Source organism: Rhinoraja longicauda, chromosome 3 (assembly GCF_053455715.1).
Source record: "Rhinoraja longicauda isolate Sanriku21f chromosome 3, sRhiLon1.1, whole genome shotgun sequence".
NCBI lineage: Eukaryota > Metazoa > Chordata > Chondrichthyes > Rajiformes > Arhynchobatidae > Rhinoraja > Rhinoraja longicauda.
In genome coordinates this window covers 3631696-3652257 of record NC_135955.1, presented here as the reverse complement: position 1 = coordinate 3652257, position 20562 = coordinate 3631696, and the positions used below count along the sequence as shown (strand labels likewise).

At 50.3% G+C, this 20562-nt stretch overlaps 1 protein-coding gene across 3 annotated transcripts in view; it reads right to left on the bottom strand.

The window, feature by feature from the left end:
* The window catches only part of paip1 (poly(A) binding protein interacting protein 1), a 73799-nt gene that overhangs the window by 29152 nt on the left and 24085 nt on the right, over window positions 1-20562 (bottom strand). For 2 of the 3 annotated variants that reach the window (XM_078431181.1, XM_078431189.1), the window contains exons 1-2: window positions 15794-16187; window positions 889-1052 (exon numbers count right to left, since the gene is read on the bottom strand). In XM_078431181.1, the coding sequence (XP_078287307.1) occupies window positions 889-1052; window positions 15794-16163 (534 nt within the window). In that variant the 5' untranslated portion in view covers window positions 16164-16187. Of the gene's footprint in view, window positions 1-888; window positions 1053-15793; window positions 16188-20562 lie in introns of those variants that run through there. The other variant, XM_078431199.1, reaches the window with a different exon arrangement.

Below are 20562 nucleotides of genomic sequence, written 5' to 3'. Positions count from 1 at the left end.
GGAGATAGATGGGTCTACTGTGGATAGGGTGAGCAGTTTTAAATACTTGGGAGTCCGCATCACAGAGGATCTGACGTGGGCAACGCACATTGCCGCACTGGTGGGTAAGGCTAAGCAGCGCCTTTACCACCTTAGACAATTGAGGAAATTCAGAGTGTCTCTGAGGATCCTTCATTGCTTCTACTCTGGGGCTGTAGAGAGCATCCTGTCCGGCAACATTACAGTCTGGTTTGGGAACAGCTCTGCCCAGGACAGGATGACCCTGCAGAGAGTAGTGCGTTCGGCAGAACGTACCATGGGAACTACACTCATCCCCCTGCAGGACCTATACATCAGGAGGTGCAGATCCAGAGCAAGCAAGATCATGAGGGACCCCTGCCACCCCAGTAACAGACTGTTCCAGATGCTACGATCAGGCAAACGCCTCCGCTGTCACGCTGCGAAAACAGAGAGGATGAGACGGAGCTTCTTCCCACAGGCCATCAGGACAGTCAACTTTTATAACCCCAGAGACTAAATTTTTGTCGACACTAATAGTAACTTATTAACTTTATTTATATGCTGTAACTGTAATTCTTTTTTGTACACAACCCGCAGGCATTGCCACTTTCATTTCACTGCACATCGTGTATGTGTATGTGACAAATAAATTTGACTTGACTTGACTTTGGATCACAGTTGGGACTAGTGTAGATGGGACATGTTGGTCGGTGGGGGCAAGTTAGGCCGAATGGTCTGTTTCCACGCTCTATGACTCTTGCAAACTGAACAGAGAAATTCTACAAAAAGGTTACCCGATCCACATTTGGTTCCTACAAATGCAGCAGAGACTGCACTGAGAGCATTGAGTATAGGACGATGAGATGGAGATGGGGGCCAGACACTTACCGATGGCACTGCCAGAAAGCCAGGGGGGTAGAACTCTGGTGCACTGGCTGAAAGTTTGGACTGGATGGTGAATGCCTCCATTTTCTGTGATTTAACCATGGAGGTATTTGTGCCATGCGACAGGTATTGGTCATGAGATCCCAAGGCCAGATGGCCGCCGCTATCTGAAAAATCACAAAAACAAATCCCATTATTTTCCGCACCCTCCTTGCCCGGGGTGCCCAGGCGAAAAGCAACAATTGCCCACCAACGCCCCAGATTAATGGAGCTAATCTTTTGGTTTAGTTCAGTGACAGCATGGAAGCAGGCACTTCGGACCACCGAATTCATGCCGGCGATCGATCACCCATTCACACCAGTTCTATGTTTAGTTTAGTTTTAGAGAGACAGCATGGAAACAGGCCCTTCGGCTTACCAAGTCACCAGTTAGTGCGATCACCTGTTCACACTAGTTCTACGTTACCTCACTTTCCCATCCACTCCCTTCATACTCGGGGGCAATTCACAGAGGGCCAATCAGCCTACAGTCTCTCACGCCTATGGTGGAAACCCGAGCACCCAGAGGAAGCCCACACGGTCACAGGTAGACGTGCACGTCAGGATCAAATCTACCCGCTGCACCACTAGCTTGGCCTTTTGGTGTTTGTGGACTGATTGGTTGGGCACCAAGGAGATGCAGTGGACATTCTGCAAAGGCAAATCTCTGCCTTCATTAATATTAATATTGTTGCTTCCACTGTGGAAAGATGCCTGGTTTCTAACTTCACCTCCTTAGGAAAGTACTTAGGAGAGTAAAGTAACAAGGAACTAATCAAATCCACATACTGTACAGACCTCGGCCAGGAGCAAGTACCTGCACTGACTTGGTTCTTCCAGGCAAGATATCAAGCAGAGCCTTTGACTGTTCCAAAGAGATGTCAACTATCCCATAGTAGAGTAAAAGCAGACAGTCCCATTCTAAAACAATTTATCTGGGCTAGAAACTTTTCAAGAGCCACTCCAAATACACCAACCCAGCTAAGTATAGTTTAGAGATACAGCGCGGAAACAGGCCCTTCGGCCCACTGAGTCGGCACCGACCGCACATTAACACCATCCTACACACACCAGGGACAATTTACATTTATACCAGGCCAATGAACCTGTAAACCTGTACGTCTTTGGAGTGTGGGAGGAAACCGAAGATCTCAGGGAAGACCCACGCGGACATGGGGAGAACGTACAAACTCCGTACAGACGGCACCCGTAGTCAGGATCGAACCGGGTCTCTGGCGCTGTAAGGCAGCAGATCTACTGCTGCGCCACCGTGGCACAGCTATGACAGACAATCCATCTCTAGGTGCCAATGCAAATGTGCAAACACAAGAGGAAATGAAAGTCAGGTGTCCGCAATGCAGTTGGAGCACCTGAAGAAATTCTTATCCCTGCTTTTCTTTCATAGAGGCATAGACCAGTACAGCAAGGGAACAGGCCCTTCGGCCCACAATGTGCCTACTATGTTACTCCTCTGCCAACACACATACCTCCACTTCCTACGTATCCACATGCCTACCTAAACTAAAAGCCTCTAAAAAATCACGATCGTATCTATATCTGCCTCCGCCACCACCTCTCTGCGTGCACATCTCCTTTAAACATCCCCACCTTATATCAGCATCTTTCCCCAGGCTGTCCTTTACAGGAGTCCAGACTGAGTGTTGTCAGTGACTGCTCAGTTCAGATGTAGTTTGAGACGAACAATAAATGTCAGCACTTTCAGTAGAGTCCACACACATGGAGGGAGAAAATATTTCCACACAGAACAAAAATGCTGCTCAAAATTCTGATTTCTCAGTTAAATTACCATCTTCACTCTAATTAATCGAACTTTGGAGTCCTAGTAACATTTTGATGAACCAAAGTCAGCTTATCTCTTAATAAGGCCTTAAGACATAGGAGCCAAAATAGGCCATATGGCCCATCGAGTCTGCTCCACCATTCGATTATTGCTGATCTATTTTACCCTCTCAACCCAATTCTCCTGTCCTCTCCCCGCAACCTTTGACGCCCATTACTAATCAACAACCACTAATCTCCCTTAAAAATAACCAATGACTTGGCCTCCACAGCCGTATGTGGCAATTAATTCATCACCCCCTAGCAAAAGAAATTCCTCCTCATCTCCATTCTAAAGGAACGTCCTTTCCACGTCCACTATATAGGCCTTTCATTATCCAAGTAGGAGAATGTGGAGATAAAATCAATGGGTTTTTCCTCCAACCATAAGTATTATTTTCTGGAGAACATGGATAGGTGACGATTTGGATCAGGATGCTTCTTCATACTGGTTGCTGAGTTACTCCAGCACTTTGTGTCGTTTTGTGTATTAACCAGCACCTGCAATTCTTTGTGCAGGAAGGAACTGCCTAGACAGAAAATGCTGGGGTAACGTAGAAGGACAGGCAGCATCTCTGGATAGAAGGAATGGGTGACGTTTCGGGTCGAGACCCTTCTTCAGACTGAGAGGAAGACACAGAGATAAGGAAGGGTAAGGTGTGAAAACGAGACATCAAAGAGGATGCAGCTCAAGGACAATGTAGGTGATAACAAAGCATACAGAGATAAAATTTAATCGGGGGAACAGTCAGACGGGTTGGAGAACTGGGAAATGGGAGGGATGGAGAGAGGGAAAGCAAGGGTTACTTGAAGTTAGAGAATTCAATATTCATATCGCTGGGATGTAGGCTGCAATTCCTTGTTTCTACAGTATTAAGGTGATTCTGATTTACATAAAATTTGACTTATGTAAAGGTTTACAGAACATAAACATTGCATAAATCAGGGAGTGTCGATATCGATTTATTATTGTCACACATAATGAGATATAGTAAATAGCTTTATTTTACATGCTAACCAGGCAAACCTTACCATACATCAGTGCAATCCAACTATAAGTAAATCAGAGAGTGCAAGAGAAAATAAACAAGAGTGTAGAATATAGTGTTACAGCTGCCGAGAAAGTACAGATTTTAATTTAAAGTGCAAGGCTGCAGTGAGGTAGATTGGAAGACTGGGAAATGGTCCTTAGCAATGTAGTTAACATGGCTAGTAAATTTGGAGGTGACACCAAAATTGGTGGCTTGGTGGACAGCTGGAGAGACTTTTTGCAGCAGGCTTGACAAAACATCTGGATCAACTAGGGAAGTGGCACAAGGAAAGGCAGATGGATAGTAACTCAGACAAGTGTGAGGTGATATATTTTGTGAAGTCAAACCAGGGCAGGACTTGCACAGTAAATGGTATGGCCTTGGAGAGTCTGGACACTTCAGGATACAGGAATATCTATATACTAAACCTCTCGTTTGTTTGTTTTTTTCTGAACTATAGCCAAAACGGTACACGGTGGCGCGACAATTTGAGGCCCACCTTACTCACCGTCGTCCCTTTGGTGCTAATGGAAGAAGTTTCATTGAAATCAGTGTTATATTTTTAAAGTCATTCACATTTTAAAGTTTAAATCTACCTCCATGGGAGGGGGGGTTGAGGGGGATGGAGTGAAAGGGAGAGGAAGGAGGGAGGGGGAGGAAGGGGGAAGGAGAAGGTGCTGCACCAATGCAGGAGAGATTTGGGCCCAACGGGTCCACTTGGTCTAGTAGTTTCCTAAAAGTATGGAAACACGGATAGGTAGGATGGTGAAGGCGGCGTTTGGTACGCTTCATCCATCGGTTTGACCGTCATGCTACAGGTGTACAAAATGTTGGTCAGAACGCACTTGGTATATTGCATGCAATCTGTCACCTTACTATAGGAAGAATGTCATTAAACTGAATTGGGTGTAGAAAAGATTCACCAGAATGTTACCAGGACTTGAGAGCTTGAGATGTCTGGATCAAGTGAGAATTGTATCCCCCCCCCTGAAGTGCAGGGGGCTGAGGGGTGACCTTATGGAAGTTTCCAGAGTCACGAGATGCATAAATAAGGTCAATGGTCTGAGTCTTTCTCACCCTGGGTAATCAAGAACCATATATTTTAGGTGCAAGGGAAAGATTTAGGAGATCTGAGGGGCAATGACACCAGAAGATAGTGTGTATCTTCTCAACTGCCAGAGGAAGCTGTACAGGCAGTTACAATGGTAACATTTAAAAGACTTTTAGAAATGTCAATTCTCCCACTGTCTTCCTGTCTCCACCTATATCCTTTCTTTGTCCTGCCCCCCGGACATCAGTCTGAAGAAGGGTCTCGACCCGAAACGTCACCCATTCCCTCTCTCCTCGATGCTGCCTGACCCGAGTTACTCCAGCATTTTGTGATACTTTTAGAAATGCCAAAGACTATCCAGCCCCTCCTAGTATCTCAAGCTCTCGAGTCCTGGGAATATCCTGGTGAACCTTTCCTACACCCAATCCAGCTTAGTGATGTCCTTCAGGGTGACCGGAACAGCACACAATACTCCAAGTGTGGTCTCACAAAAATGGATAGAAAAGGTTTAGAGGAATAAGGGCCAAACACAGGGGAATGGAACTAGGTATGATAGGTCTGCAGGGTTTCGACCCGAAACATCACCCATTATCAGTCTGAAGAAGGGTCTCAACTTGAAACATCACCCATTCCTTCTCTCCAGAGATGCTGCCTGTGCCGCTGAGTTACTCCAGCATTTTGTGTCTACCTTAGGTATTATTAAACCTGGTTGACATTTAAAAAAATAAATTGCAAAGCTTCAAGAAGACAGGAGGGGATAGGGACAGATGGAGTGCCTAAAAATGCTCAAAGTCCTCTTCATGTGGCATAATAATTCTGTGCTTTAGAGAAGGTTAAAACTGAGCAAGTGTACCCGGCACTTACTACAGTCTACTTTAGCCAGGTTCTGTTCTATTTTGTCAAAGGACAAATGGCAATCATAAAACAATAAAAAGAGGTCGGCACAGTGGCGCAGCGGTAGAGTTGCTACCTTACAGCGAATGCAACACCAGAGACCCGGGTTCGATTCCGACTACGGGTGCTGTCTGTACGGAGTTTGTACGTTCTCCCCGTGACCTGCGTGGGTTTTCGAGATCTTCGGTTTCCTCCCACACTCCAACGACGTACAGGTTTGTAGGTTAATTGGCTTGGTAAATATAAAAATTGTCCCTGGTAGATATAGGATAGTGTTAATGTGCGGGGATCGCTGGTCAGCACGGACCCGGTGGGCCGAAAGGGCCTGTTTCCGCACTGTATCTCTAAACTAAAGGTCGAAAGGGTAACAGGACATCTGTTTATTTGTAATGGGGTGGAATTGGGCTGTGTTTACTGATCTGTATTTTTCAGAGGTGTATTATTTATAATTGTTATAAGAACATTCAAAAGAAGGAAAAATGCTTAAAAGTGCCTACCACAGTAAACAACACAAAGGAAACTCATGTATATGAGTAGATCATTCTTTGTGATGTGCGCAATCTCCTAGATTATTTATAATTGTTATAAGAACATTCAAAAGAAGAAAAAATGCTTAAAAGTGCCTACTACAGTAAACAACAATTCAAAGGAAAATTCTGCAGAAAAGGTGTCGATGAATCTTTGTTTGGTGAGCAATGCTCACAGTGATCACTGTAGTTTTAAAGCTGTTAAATAAAGTTTTTCTTGCCTTGCCCGATCGTGTGTTTAAAGTTTTTTTCAACAGCATGGACCAGTTGGGACTGAAGGACCCGTTTCCCCGCTGCACGTCTTTGACATTCAGTCCACTTTCACACGTATAACACCCTGGCTCATTCCCAACAGTCTGTAGAGGAGGAGAGAGACTGCCTGGCCAATATCCAGTCTTTGATTAGCTGTCATTTTCATCAGGACAGCTCAAAGACAGCAGAATCCTTCCTGGCCACCACCACCTATACTCTTCCAGACATGATCAGTTAGACCTTTTCTGACCAGTACCTCATATCTTTATCTCTATTCCTTGGAGTCCAGGAGGATGAAGGGTGATCTTATAGAAGTGTATAAAATCATGAAATGAATAGATAGGGTAGACGCACAGAGTCTCGTGCCCAGAGTAGGCCATTCGAGGACCAGGGGGGCATAGGTTTAAGGTGAAGGGGTAAAGATTTAATAGGAATCTGAGGAGTAACTTTTTCACACAAAGGGTGGTGGGTGTATGGAACGAGCTGCCAGAGGAGGTAGTTGAGGCAGGGACTATCGCAACATTTAAGACGCAGTTAGACAGATACATGGATAGGACAAGTTTAGAGGGATATGGATCAAACGCAGGTAGGTGGGATCAATGTAGATGGGACATGTTGGCCTGTGTGGGCCGACCAGCAATCCCTGCACACGGACACAATTCTGCACACACTGAGGATAATTTACAATTTTACCAAGCCAATTAGCCAACACACCTGCACGTCATTGGAGTGTGGGTAGAAACCGGAGCTCCCAGAGAAAACTTACACAGGTCACGGGGAGAACGTAAAAACTCCATAGACAGCATCCATAGTTAGGATCAAACCCAGTTCTCTAGCGCTGTAAAGCAGCAACTCTACCGCTGCGCCACTGTCCAGCGGATTAAATTGCTTTTAATCATTATCAGCCTGACATTTCTCCAAAATTCAATCCCTAATTCTTTATTTTCCTCCACTTCAGCAACATCTTCATCCTTCCCTTTGTCCCAATAGTGTCCCCACTTCCTCCATTAAATCGTGACTTAAACTCATTCTTTTGTGTTATTCTTTGTTCAACTTTTAATGGATCCTACCATGTATTGGCACCAAATAATTGAAGGCTTTATGTCTGAGTTGTAAATATACAAAAAGCTTTGCATCGTAGAGCCATATGAAACAGGCCCTTTGACCCATGCTGACCAAGTTGGCATTCTGGGCGAGTCCCATTTGCCTGCATTTTGAACACATCCCTCTTAAACCTTCCCGATCCATATATCTGGCCAAATGTTTTTTCAAAGTCATTATAAAGTCCTTAATATCACTGTTGTGGTCAGGCCAGTAATGAGTCAAACGTTTCAAGAGCCAGACACTGTCCCAGCTCCAAGACTGAAGTAAACAATGTGTCATTGAAAGCACTAAATATCATTCACTCATTCATGAGGGAAAATATTTTAAAACTTTTTTTTTTCTCAATACTATTGGCAAGCAAAACAATCTTAATTGTAAAAGGTTTGAGCAATAGTATTTCATTTTTAATGAATTAATCCAGAGGATGCGAGTGCCATGGGAAAATTCTAGTATTAAGTTGTTTTGTTTATTGCCACATGTACCGAGGTACAGTGAAAAGCTTTTGTTGTGTGTTAACAAGTCAGCGGAAAGACAATGCATGATTACAATTGAGTCATTCACAGTGTACAGATACACGATGAGGGAATAATGTTTAGTGCAAGGTAAAGCCAGCAAAGTCCGATCAAGGATATATATATATATATATATATATATATATATATAGTGTAAGAAAATAACTGCAGATCCTGGTACAAATCGAAGGTATTTATTCACAAAACGCGGGACTAACTCAGCAGGTCAGGCAGCATCTCAGGAGAGAAGGAATGGGTGACGTTTCGGGTCGAGACCCTTCTTCAGACTCTGTCTGGACCCGAAACGTCACCCATTCCTTCTCTCCTGAGATGCTGCCTGACCTGCTGAGTTACTCCAGCATTTTGTGTATATATATATATATATATATACATATATATATATATATTCCTTTATTCGTCCCACACTGGGGAAATTTACAGTGTCACAGCAGCAAAGTGGATAGCAAGAGATCATTCATTATGAATAAAAGATACATAAATTGTCATCAGTTTTCTGTGTGTTCTTAGCTGTTATTGTTGACTGGTCTGCTGGGAGTAGCGCTGGTTGTGCAGTCTCACAGCAGCGGGAAGGAAGGACCTCCTATATCTCTCCTTCACACACTTGGAGTGAAGGAGCCTGTCACTGAAGGAGCTACTCAGTGCAGTGACAGTGTCCTGCATGGGGTGGGATTCGTTGTCCAGCAGCGATGTTAGCTTTGCCACCATCCTCCTCTCTCCCACCACCTGCACTGAGTCGAGGGGGCAACCCAGGACAGAGCTGGCCTTCCTGACCAGCTTGTCGAGTCTCTTCTGCAGTTGTATAGGGCTCTAGTGAGACCGCACCTGGAGGACTGTGTGCAGTTTTGGTCTCCAAATTTGAGGAAGGATATTCTTGCTGCTGAGGGGGTGCAGCGTAGGTTTACTAGGTTAATTCCCGGAATGGCCTACTCCTGCACCTATTGTCTATTCCCTTCCGCCGCTGAGATGCTGCTGCTCCAGCAGACCACTCCACAGAAGATGGCCAATGCCCCCTGCACTCCAAAGAACCCGATAAAGTCTGCCCTGGCCCTTTCTGTAGTGCGCATCGCTGTTTTCAGTCCAGTCCAGTTTATTGTTGAAGTGGACACCCAGGTACTTATAAGAATCCACCCTCTCGATGTCCATTCCTCGGATGTTCACCGGTGTCGGGGGGGACCTGGCTGCGCCTGCAGAAATCTACCACCATCTGCCTGGTTTTCCCCGCGTTGATCCGGAGGCAGTTCCGCTGGCACCAGTCCACAAACTCCTAGATCAGTTCTCTGTACGCCCCGGCCTCGAGGCCGACGATGGCAGAGTCGTCAGAGAACTTCTGTAGATAGGAGTCTGCAGAGCTATACCTGAAGTCCGCAGTGTACAGGGTGAACAGGAATGGCACTAGCACTGTTCCCTGCGGAACCCCAGTGCTGCAGACCACCCTGTCCGAGACCAGGTCCTTTGTCCTCACACACTGTGGTTGGTTGGTGAGGTAGTCCAGAATCCAGGATGTGAGGTGGTGATCCACTCCTGTGCGCTCCAGCTTGCCCCCCAGAAGCCCCGGCTGGATGGTGTTGAATGCACTGGAGAAATCAAAGAACATGATTCTCACAGTGCTATCCGGCCTCTCCAGGTGTGAAAGAGCTCTGTTCCGCAGGTAGATGACGGCGTCCTCCACCCCGATGCGATTCTGGTAGGCGAACTGCAGCGGATCCATTGATGATCTCACCAGGGGGCGGAGATGGGCGAGGACCAGACGCTCCAGTGTCTTCATCAGGTGTGATGTCAGTGCCATCGGCCTGCAGCTGTTGAGTTCCTTCGGGTGCGGCGTCTTTGGCACCGGTACCACGCAGGATGTTTTCCACAGCTGTGGAACTCTCCCCAGTTTCAGGCTAGTCCGAGGGTAATCAATTAGATAGATAGTAGCTCAGGACTGCTCGCTGGTTGCGGTAGGATGATTCTGGTGCTTGATAACAGCTGGGAAGAAACTGTCCCTGAATCTGGAGCTGTGCGTTTTCACACGAATATATCTTTTGCCTGATGGGAGAAGGCGGAGTGGCTAGGGTGCAACTTGTCCTTGATTATGCTGCTGGTCTTGCCGAAGCAGCGCGAGGTATAAATGGAATCAATGGATGGGAGGTTAGTTTGTGTGACGGTCTGGGCTACGTTCACAATTTGCTGCTTTTAACACTGGCCTGGAGAATGCAGTCAATTTGTTTCTCCTCAGTTTCTTCCCCAATGAGACTTTAAAACTCACACATTATCTGCTCAACGCAGTGTGGCTGCTTGCAGGAAGGAACCGGGCAAACAACTTCCCTTCCTCTCTTTTCCTACTCTTAGTTCTGACAATTCCACAAACACAGCAGATCGCTGACATCACACGAGGATTAACAGCTAATAGGGCGCAGTGGGGCAGCACAGTAATGCAGGGGCCACGGATCGGGGTTCCATCCTGACCATGGGTGTTCTCTGTGTGGAGTTTGCATGTTCTCCCTTGAACACGTGGGTTTCTTCCGGGTGCTCCGGTTTCCTCCTATGTCCCAAAGCCATATGAGATTTTTAGGTTTATTGCCTCCAAAAGCCTAGTGTGCAGGGAGTGAAAGAGAAATTGGGATTTTATTGAATGGCAGGGTCATGGACGAGTTACTGCCTTGCAGCGCCAGAGACTCGGGTTCGATCCTGACTACGGTGCTGTCTGCACGGAGTTTGTACGTTTTCCCCGTGACTACGTGAGTTTTCTCCGAGATCGCCGGTTTCCTCCCATACTCCAAAGACGTACAGGTTTGTAGGTTAATTGGCTTGGTATAAATGTAAAATTGTCCCCAGCGTGTGAAGGATGGTGTTAATGTGCGGGGATCGCTGGTGGGCGCAGACTCTGTGGGCCGAAGGGCCTGTTTCCGCGCTGTATCGCTAAACTAAACAAGTGTGAACAGGTTATCGGTGGATGGTCTCCCAGCCACACACCATCCGCACTTGGAACTCTGTCCCTGTTGCTTCACCACCGCTGGGTCACAGTCCTGGAGCTGCCTTTCTGACAGCACTGCAGGTGAAGCCACACCCCAAGGTCAGCAGCGGCTTATGACGGCAGCTCATCATCACCCCCTCAGTTGTTGAAGCAGGCTGTGGGGTGATCTTATGTGTAGGAAGGAACTGCAGATGTTGGTTTAAACTGAAGATAGACACAAAGAGCTGGAGTAACTCGGCGGGACAGGCAGTATCTCTGGAGAGAAGGAATGGGTGATGTTTCGGGTCGAGAACCGAAACGTCGCCCATTCCTTCCCTTCAGAGATGCTGCCTGTTCCCTTCAGAGATGCTGGGTGATCTTATAGATGTGTATCAAAAATCATGAAGGGAATAGACAGAATGAATGCAGAGTCTTTTACCCAGGGCAAGAGAAGCAAGAAGAGAAAGCATAGGCTTAAGGTGGGAAGGGAAAGATTTAACAGGATCCTGAGGGACTAGCTTAGACGGGGCACCTTGGTCGGTCAGGACTGGTTGGGCTGAAGGGCCTGTTTCCATGCTGTATGACTAGATTTTAGGGCAGCAATTATGAGGAATTATGAGATTCATTTTTGTAGGTGTGAGTGATGTTCACTGTGTTCTTTAAATGATCAAACCCCTCCGGTAGAAAGAGAGCAAGTAAAGTTTCAGGAACAGAGACACTCTCGAGTAGCGAACTAAGACTATGAACGAAAGATGTGCATGGGGACAGAAGGATCCCGACTCGAAACATCACCTATCCATGTTCTCCAGAGATGTTGCCTGACCCGCTGAGTTTCTCCAGCGTTTTTGTAAATTGTCCCTAGTGTGCGGGATAGACCTAGTCCACTGGAGAGTGCTGGTCGTCGCGGACTCGATGGGCCGAAGGGCCTATTGTTTCTATTGTATTGGCTGCCATACATCAATTTAGTTTTTAACTTTTTACAGGTGCCATACCATCACAAAAAGAAACATTGCCCCTACTTATTACAAAAAATGATGAGCAGCCGATACTACAAATCTGAAATGGAACTGAAAATGCTGCAATAGATTTTTCTGACGGAAGGTCACAGACTTAAAATATTAACCTCTTCTCTCCCTCGGTGATCTCTGGCCCATCAGTGATTTCCTGCTGCATTTCAAAATTACCACGGAATATATCTGCTCCCCTCTTCACTCTTAATCAATGCATGTATAGAACACAGAACCGTACAACACAGGCCCACAACGTCTAAGCTCTGTGGAAATGTACTCCACAGCTAAGCTCTGCGTCTGTGGAAATGTCCTCAAATGGACGAGTTCAGAAAATTACTTGAGTGTTTTCACAGAAACACTTCCTCAACTGTACATAGGGCATGGAACCGTACAACACAGGGACAGGCCCTTCGGCCCACAATATTTGTGCCAAACATGATGCTAATTAAAGGTAGACACAAAATGCTGGAGTAACTCCGCGGGTCAGGCAGCATCTCTGGAGAGAAGGAATGGGTGAGGTTTGGGTCGAGACCCTTCTTTGTTTCCAGCCCAACTCTATCACATTTAATACGGTCCAAGTCGAGGCCAGTCCTCAACCTGTGGGTTCCATACATTCCACGATCGCTCCTGCCTACAGGGCCACAGGCATCCATACACAGAACCCATCAGTAGAGTCACCACCACCCTCCACAGTTAAACCCTGGAGTTGTGGACTAATCACAACACAATTGCAGATGCTGGAAATCAGAGACAAAAACAGTTTTTAAAAAATGCAGGTTAGAGCGTATCTGTGGAGACATAACAATAGTTGCCTCCCTCCCACACACTCCCCACTTGCCAGTTTGTCCCCTGTTACAGGGTTGCCGGCTGATCCCTTCACCTCCAGCGACCCAGGTCAGCTCCACCCCCCTCCCCCCTCCCCCCTGCCCTATCCTGTTCACACACACCCCCAGTCCACTGTGTTAAGTGCACTATACAATCAGCTCCCCCCTCACTCCAGTCAGTTCCATCCCCCACCGAGTCCCAACCTGGCACAGAATTGAAGCTCCACGGAGTCATGTGTGAGCGGACCCAGCGGTGGGGCCCCGCCACCGAGGAGAAAGAGGGACCCGGCTGGGGGGGGGGGGGGGAGGAAATATCGAGAACGAGGACGAACGAAGTTGGACCTGGCCGGGTGGAGGGCACGCACACACGCGCCGAGATCAACGAGGGACCAACATCACCCATCGCCGTCAACTTCTCTACATCGGCGAGACGAACTGTAGGCTCGGCGATCGTTTCACTCAACACTCGCAACACCTTCGCTCAGTCCGCCTTAACCAACCTGATCTCCCGGTGGCTCAGCACTTCAACTCCCCCTCCCACTCTGACCTTTCTGTCCTGGGCCTCCTCGATTGTCAGAGGCCCAGCGCAAATTGGGGGAACAGCACCTTATACTTTGCTTGGGTAGTTTACACCCCAGCGGTATGAACATTGACTTCTCTAACTTTAGATAGCTCCTCCGTCCCTCTCTTTCCCCTCCCCCTTCCCAGTTCTCCCTCTATCTTCCTGTCTCCACCCATATCCTTCCTTTGTCCCGCCCCCCTGACATCAGTCTGAAGAAGGGTCTCGACCCAAAACGTCACCCATTCCTTCTCTCCGAGATGCTGCCTGACCCGTTGAGTTACTCCAGCATTTTGTGTCGACCTTCAATTTGAACCAGCATCTGCAGTTATTTTCCTACACATGACTCCAATAATTACTTTTGTAACTTTATCGGCGACTCTCTGCGCACTTTGTGCATTGCATGCAAAAACAGAGAATTTCACTGTACGTGACAATTTCACTAGGTATGTGACAATAAAGTATCATTGAATTGAATGCTCCCAGCCCTGTCCTGCTCCCAGTCCCAGGCCATTCCCTCACCCAGATACCCCCCCATCCCATTTACCACTCTTCCCTCTCTCCCAGGCCTGGCCCGTCCCCCACTAGCCCACTCCACCCCAGCTCCCCACTATCCCCCTCACCACTCTCCTCTTCCCCCCCTCTCCCCAATTCCCCATCCTCCCCCCCCCTCACTCCCTTCAGGTCTCGTCTCCCCCCCGATTCCGTCACACACTAGTCTTCCCCCCCAGCCCCTGTCACCCCCCCCAGTCCTGTTGCTCCTCAGTCTCTCACCCTCCCAACCCCATGTCTCTCCCCTAGTCTCCTCCCCCAATCACCCCCCTGGTCGCCCCTCCCCCAGGCCCTGTCACCCCCTAATGTCCCCCTTTCTTCCGCGCCCCCTCTCCTCACCCCTGTTACCCGAATGTTCGGCTGACCTCCACATCACCCTCTGTTTCCCTCCCCAGTGTAGTCTCCCCCGTTACCTGGTCCCAGTCTCCCCCTCTCTCTACCCCCATTCCCCCTGCCCCCCCCCCCATTACCCAGGTGCTCAGGATGTTGAATACCCCCCCTCCCCCCCAATGTCCCAGTTCCCAGTCACCAGTTATCCCGGCCCCGTCCCCCCACTCATCACCCTCTCTCCCCGTCACAACCCCCTCCCTCTGGCCCATCACCCGGACCCTGTTTCCCCCTTTCTCTAGCATCCCCCCCCATTACCCGGACCCTGTCGCCCCCTCTCTCTACTATCCCCCCCATTACCCGGACCCGGACCCTGTCTCTCTCTCTCTCTCTCCTCCATTCCCCCTATCCCCGTACCCTCTCACCGTTCACCCTCTCTCTCTCTGTTATCCAGAGCCTGTCTCCCCCTCTCTCTACCCCATTCCCCCTATCCCTGTACCCTGTCCCCCCCATTCCCCCTCTCCCCATTGCCCGTATCCTGTCTCCCCCTCTCTCTCCCCCATTCTCCACGTTACCCAGGTGCTCGTCGCACTGGGTACCGCTAATCGTCCTCTCTTCTTGTCACTCACACTCCTCACCAGCCCTGTTACCTCCAGTCCTCCCCAGTCCCCCTCTCTCTCTCCCTGTCCCGTCTCCCCCCGTTAACCGGGTGCTCAGCAGACTGAATAGTTCCATTCATCACCCTCTCTCCCTGTCACACTCAAACCCCCCCCCCCCCCCCCCACTCTGGATGTGTCACCTCAAGTCTCCCCAACCCAGGTGTAGTCTCTCCCGTTACCCGGGCACAGCATCCCCATTTCCCCATGTCCCATTACCCGGGTGCTCAGCGAGCTGGATACCTCCACTCATGACTGTCTCTCCCTGTCACACTCACTCCGCTTCCCCATTCCCACCCCCGTCCCCTCTCTCCCCCCCGCGTCTTCCCTGTTAATCGAATCATCTCTCCCTCAGCCTCTCCATCTCAGCCCAATCTCCCCTTGTCTCTCCCCCATTACCCGGGTGCTCGGAGGGCTGGATACCTCCACTCCTCACCATCTCTCCGTCACATTCACTCACATACCCTTACCCATCCCTATAACCCCCAACTGCTCTGTCTCCCCCCCCCCGTCCCTTCTCTCTCCCCCGCTCCGTCACCCCATGTCTCTCCTGAAACCTGTCTATCTCTCCCCATTCCCCGTCTCTCTCTCTCCCCCATTACCCAGACCATGTCTCCTCGGTTCCTCAGACCATGTCACCCCCATTTCCCGTTCTATGTCCCTCTCCCCGTTTTACCAGGACCATGTCCCTCTCTCCCCGTTACCAGGACCATGTCCCTCTCCCCGTCCCCCGGACCATGTCCCTCTCCCCCAGACTATACCCCCCCCCCGTTACCCGGGTGCTCGGCAGGCGGGCTGCTCCGGGGCTGCCGCAGCGGCTCCTGCTGCTGGATGCCGCTCTTGACGTGGACGCCGTTGCCCTGCAGTCCGCTGGCGGTGGCGCTGGCGGTGGCCGTGCCGGGCGGCCCAGGTGCGGTGCCGGGGACGGCTCCGGGCAGCGGGGCGAGTGCTGCTCCGGGGGCTGGAGCGAGGCCCAGGCCCGAGCCGGGACACAGCCCGTTCTCCTGGGCGCCGTCGCCGTGTCCCTGCGGCCGCCCCCCCGCACCCGCTCCTGCGGCCGCCCCGAAGCCCCGACCGCGGCCTCGACCCGCTCCCGGCGCCCGGTCGAAGGCGGGCGGTCTTCCGCCGCCGCCGCCGCTCTCCATCGTCCGTTACCGACTGCCGCCACACTTCCGCCGGAAGCCGCCTCCTTCCCCCCCCCCCCACCCGCTTCAAAACAAAACAACTGCCGGTCCTCCAATTGTAGCGCCCCCGGCGGTGGGCGGGCGGTATTGCACCCACTCCCTGGCCTCCAATTGTAGAGCCCCCGGCGGTGGGCGGGCGGTATTGCACCCATTCCCCGTCCTCCAACTGTAGCGCCCCCGACGGTGGGAGCGAGGTAATGCACCCACTCCCCGTCCTCCAACTGTAGCGCCCCCGGCGGTCGATGGGAAGTATTGCACCCACTCACTGTCTTCCTATGTAGCGTCCCCGGTGGCGGGAGCGAGGTATTGCACCCACTCCCTGCCCTCCAACTGTAGCGCCCCCGGCGGTGGGCGGGAGTTATTGCACACACTCCCCATCCTCCATCTACAGCGCACCCGGAGGTGGGAGCGAGGTATTGCACACACACTCTGTCCTCCTTCTCCAGCGCCCCCGGCGGTGCGAGTGAGGTATTGCACACACTCATGTCCTCCAACTGTAGCGGCCCCCAGCGGTGGGCGGGAGGTATTGTATCCACTCCCTGTCCTCCACCTGTAGCGCCCCCAGCGGTGGGAAGGGAGGTATTGCACCCACTCCCTGTCATCCACCTGTAGCGCCCCCAGCGGTGGGCGGGAGGTATTGTATCCTCTACCTGCCTCCATCTGCAGCGCCCCCGGCGGTGGGAGGAATGTATTCAACCACTCACTGTCCTCCAACTGTAGCGCCCCCAGCGGTGGGAGCGAGGTATTGTAGCACTTCCTGTCCTCCAATTGTAGCGCCCCCGGCGGTGGGAGGGAGGTATTGCACCCGCTCCCTGTCCTCCACCTGTAGCGCCCCCGGAGGCGGGAGGATTTATTGCACCCACTCACTGTCCCTCAACTGTAGTGCCCCCGGCGATGGGAGGGAGGTATTGCACCCACTCACTGTCTTCCGACTGTAGCGCCCCCGGCTGTGGGAGGGAGGTATTACACCCACTCCCTGTCCTCCAAGTGCTGCGCCCCTGGCGGTAGGAGCGAGGTATTGCACCCACTCCCAGTCCTCCATCTGTTGCGCCCCCGGCGGTGGGAGCGAGGTATTGCATCCATTCCCTGTTCTCCAACTGTAGCGCCCCCGGCGGTGGTGGCGTGTTATTGCACCCACTCCCTGTCCAACTCTAGCGCCTCCCAGCAGTCAGGAAGGAGATACTGCACCCACTCCCTGTCCTCCTTCTGTAGCACTCTTGGCGGTGGGATGGAGGTATTCCACCTACTCCCTATCCGACTGTAGCGCCCCCAGCGGTCGGGAGGGAGCTACTGCACCCAACCCGGTCCTCCGGTGCAGCACCCCCGGCGACTGGAGGGCGGTGATGCACTTATCCCGGCCTCGCCTCAAGGGCACTCCTACATCTATCTGCATCCGCCGGCGGGAGGGCGGTCCTCCAGCTACAGCGCCGCTGCCGGTCGCTGGGAGGTGCTGCACCTAGCCTGGTCCTCCCGGTGCAGCGCTGGGGTGGGCGGTACGGCACCCATCCCGGTCCGCTAGCTACAGCGCCGCCGGCGGTGAAACGGCCGTACAGCATCCATCTCGGACCGCCAGCTTCAGCGCCGCCGGCGGTGGAAGGGTGGTACTGTCCCCTGGCCTGGTCCTCCACTTACAGTGCTCCCATCGGCGGGAGGGCTATACCGCATCGACCTGCCGCACCCACCCCCCCTCCACTCCCGCCCCCTGTAGTTGAGCCACAAAGCTGCAATGTGGAGTCATAAGATACTACAGATGCTGCAAACCTGAGGCAAAGATTCAAGTGTTTATTTTGTACAAACAAGGGACAATGCAGACACAAGGAACTGCAGCTGATAGGTTACAAAAAAAGACACAAAGTGCTGGAGTAACTGAAGTAGAGTTCACCACTCTCTGTGGTAATGAATATTGATTTTTCAAACTTCAAATAACACTTGCTTTCCCTCCCTCTCCGTCCCTCCCCACCCTAGTTTCACTGACCCCCTGATTAATTTCCTTGATTACCTTCCCCTCAGCTAACAATGAATCATTCTTCATTTCCTTTACCATTATCTGTATTGATCTGTCATTTTCACACCTTACCCTTCCATATCTCTATGTCTCGCTCGCCCATGTCTCGATCTGAAGAAGGGTCTCGACTTGAAACGTGACCCATTCCTTCTTTCCAGAAATGCTGCCTGAACTGCTGAGTTATTCCAGCCTTTGTGTCTATCTTCATTGTAAACCAGCATCTGCAGTTCCTTTCTGCACACTATCTGCAGCCTCTTGTGTTCCTGTGAGTTGGAATATACAATCAGCACTCCACAGCAAATTGATTGAAAGATACAGCACAGAAACAGGCCATTCAGCCCACTGAGTCCATGCCGACCATCGATCACCCGTTCACGCTAGTTCTAAGTTATCTTACTTTCTCATCCACTCCCTACACACTAGGAGCAATTGACAGAGGGCCAACCTACAAACCTGCAAGTTTTTTTTGGAGTGTGGGAGGAAACCGGAGCACCCGGTGGAAACTCACACGGTCACAAGGAGAACGTGGAAACTCCACATAGACAGCACCCGAGATCAGGATTGAACCTGGGTCTCTGGCGCTTTGAGGCAGCAACTCTACCGCTGTGCTGTTCCGTGGTGTTCCGTTGCTGAGGTGGGATCCGGGTTGTGCGGTTCATGAACCTGATGACTGCAAGAAAGTGGCTGTTCCTGAACCTGGCGGTGTGGGTCTTCAGGTTCCTGTTCCTCCTGCCCAACGGCAGCAGTGAGACGAGGGCATGGCCCGGATGGTAGGGATCCTTGATGATAGATGCCACCACAACCCTAATCCTACCTCGGCAACAGAACACGACAGACCATCTCGGGACTGCCATGGACCTGTTTATCAATACGGGCGGTCACTGCCTCACAGCGAATGCAGCGCCGGAGACCCGGGTTCGATCCCGACTACGGGCGCTGTCTGTACGGGGTTTGTACATTCTCCCCGTGACCACGTGGGTTTTCTCCGGGTGCTCCGGTTTCCTCCCACACTCCAAAGACGTACAGGTTTGTAGGTTAATTGGCTTGGTAAATGTAAAAATTGTCCCTAGTGGGTGTAAGATGGTGTTAGTGTGCGGGGATCGATGATCGGTGCGGACCCGGTGGGACGAAGGGCCTGTTTCCGTGCTGTATCTCTAAACTAAACTAAACTGATAGTGTTTTATAGAAACGTCTTGATTTTTGCAGTCTTCACAATCTTTTCCATTTTACAGTCTTCAGAATTAAGGTGCAATTTATCTATAATTTATCTATAATTTATCTATCTCTGTGTCCGTGATGGTGCAGCAAGTAAGATTTTCATTGTACCAGTACCTCTCCGTACTCATGACAGACTTCATGAGAGCCCCCCCCCACTCACCATCAACAACACCACAGTCACATCTGTGGAGTCATTTAAGTTCTTTGGAACCATCATCTCCAGGGACCTTAAATGGGAGGCCACCATCGACAACACAGCCAAAAAGGCCCAACAGAGGATATACTTTCTGTGGCCGCTGAAGAAACACAATCTGCCACAGAAAATGATGGTCCTGTTTTATACTGCCATCATAGAGTCTGTCCTCACCTTCTCCATGTTGGTCTGGTTTGGCTCAGCCACCATTCGGAGGCTGCAGCGCATCGTTCGATCAGTCAAGACAGTTGTTGGTTGCAACCTTCCCCCCATCGACGAACTGTACACTGCAAGGGCCAGGAAGCGAGCGGGTAAGATCATCTCTGACCCCTCTCACCCTGACCACAAACTCTTTGATGCATTTCCCTCTATAAGGCGACTCCGGACTGTCAAATCAGCCACAGTCAGACATAAAAACAGCTTTTTTCCACGAGCAGTAGCTCTACTCAATAACCAAAAGTTTGTAGCCTCCTTTTGCTCTGGTATTTTATTTCATTCTTCACATGTTTAAATTATAATGTTTTATTTTTAATTGTCTACTGTGCATCGTGTTGTTACTTGTGAGCAAAGCACCAAGGCAAATTTCTTGTATGTACTGAGCCAAAACATTATGACCACTGACAGGCGAAGTGAATAACATTGATTATGTTGTTACAATGGCACCTGTCAAGAGTGGGATATATTAGGTAGCAAGTGAACAGTCAGTTCTTGAAGTTGATGTGTTGGATGTAGGAGAAATGGGCAGGAGTAAAGACCTGAGTGACTTTGACAAGGGCCAAATTGTTATGGCCAGACGACTGGGACAGAGCATCTCTGAAACGGCAAGGCTTGTATGCTATTAGTTGATATAGTTAATAGAGATATTGATATTTTGTTGTAGTTGAGATGGTTTCTTTTGTTGTTTTAGCTAATATAAAATGAATGCTTATTTTCAGTGGAAAGCA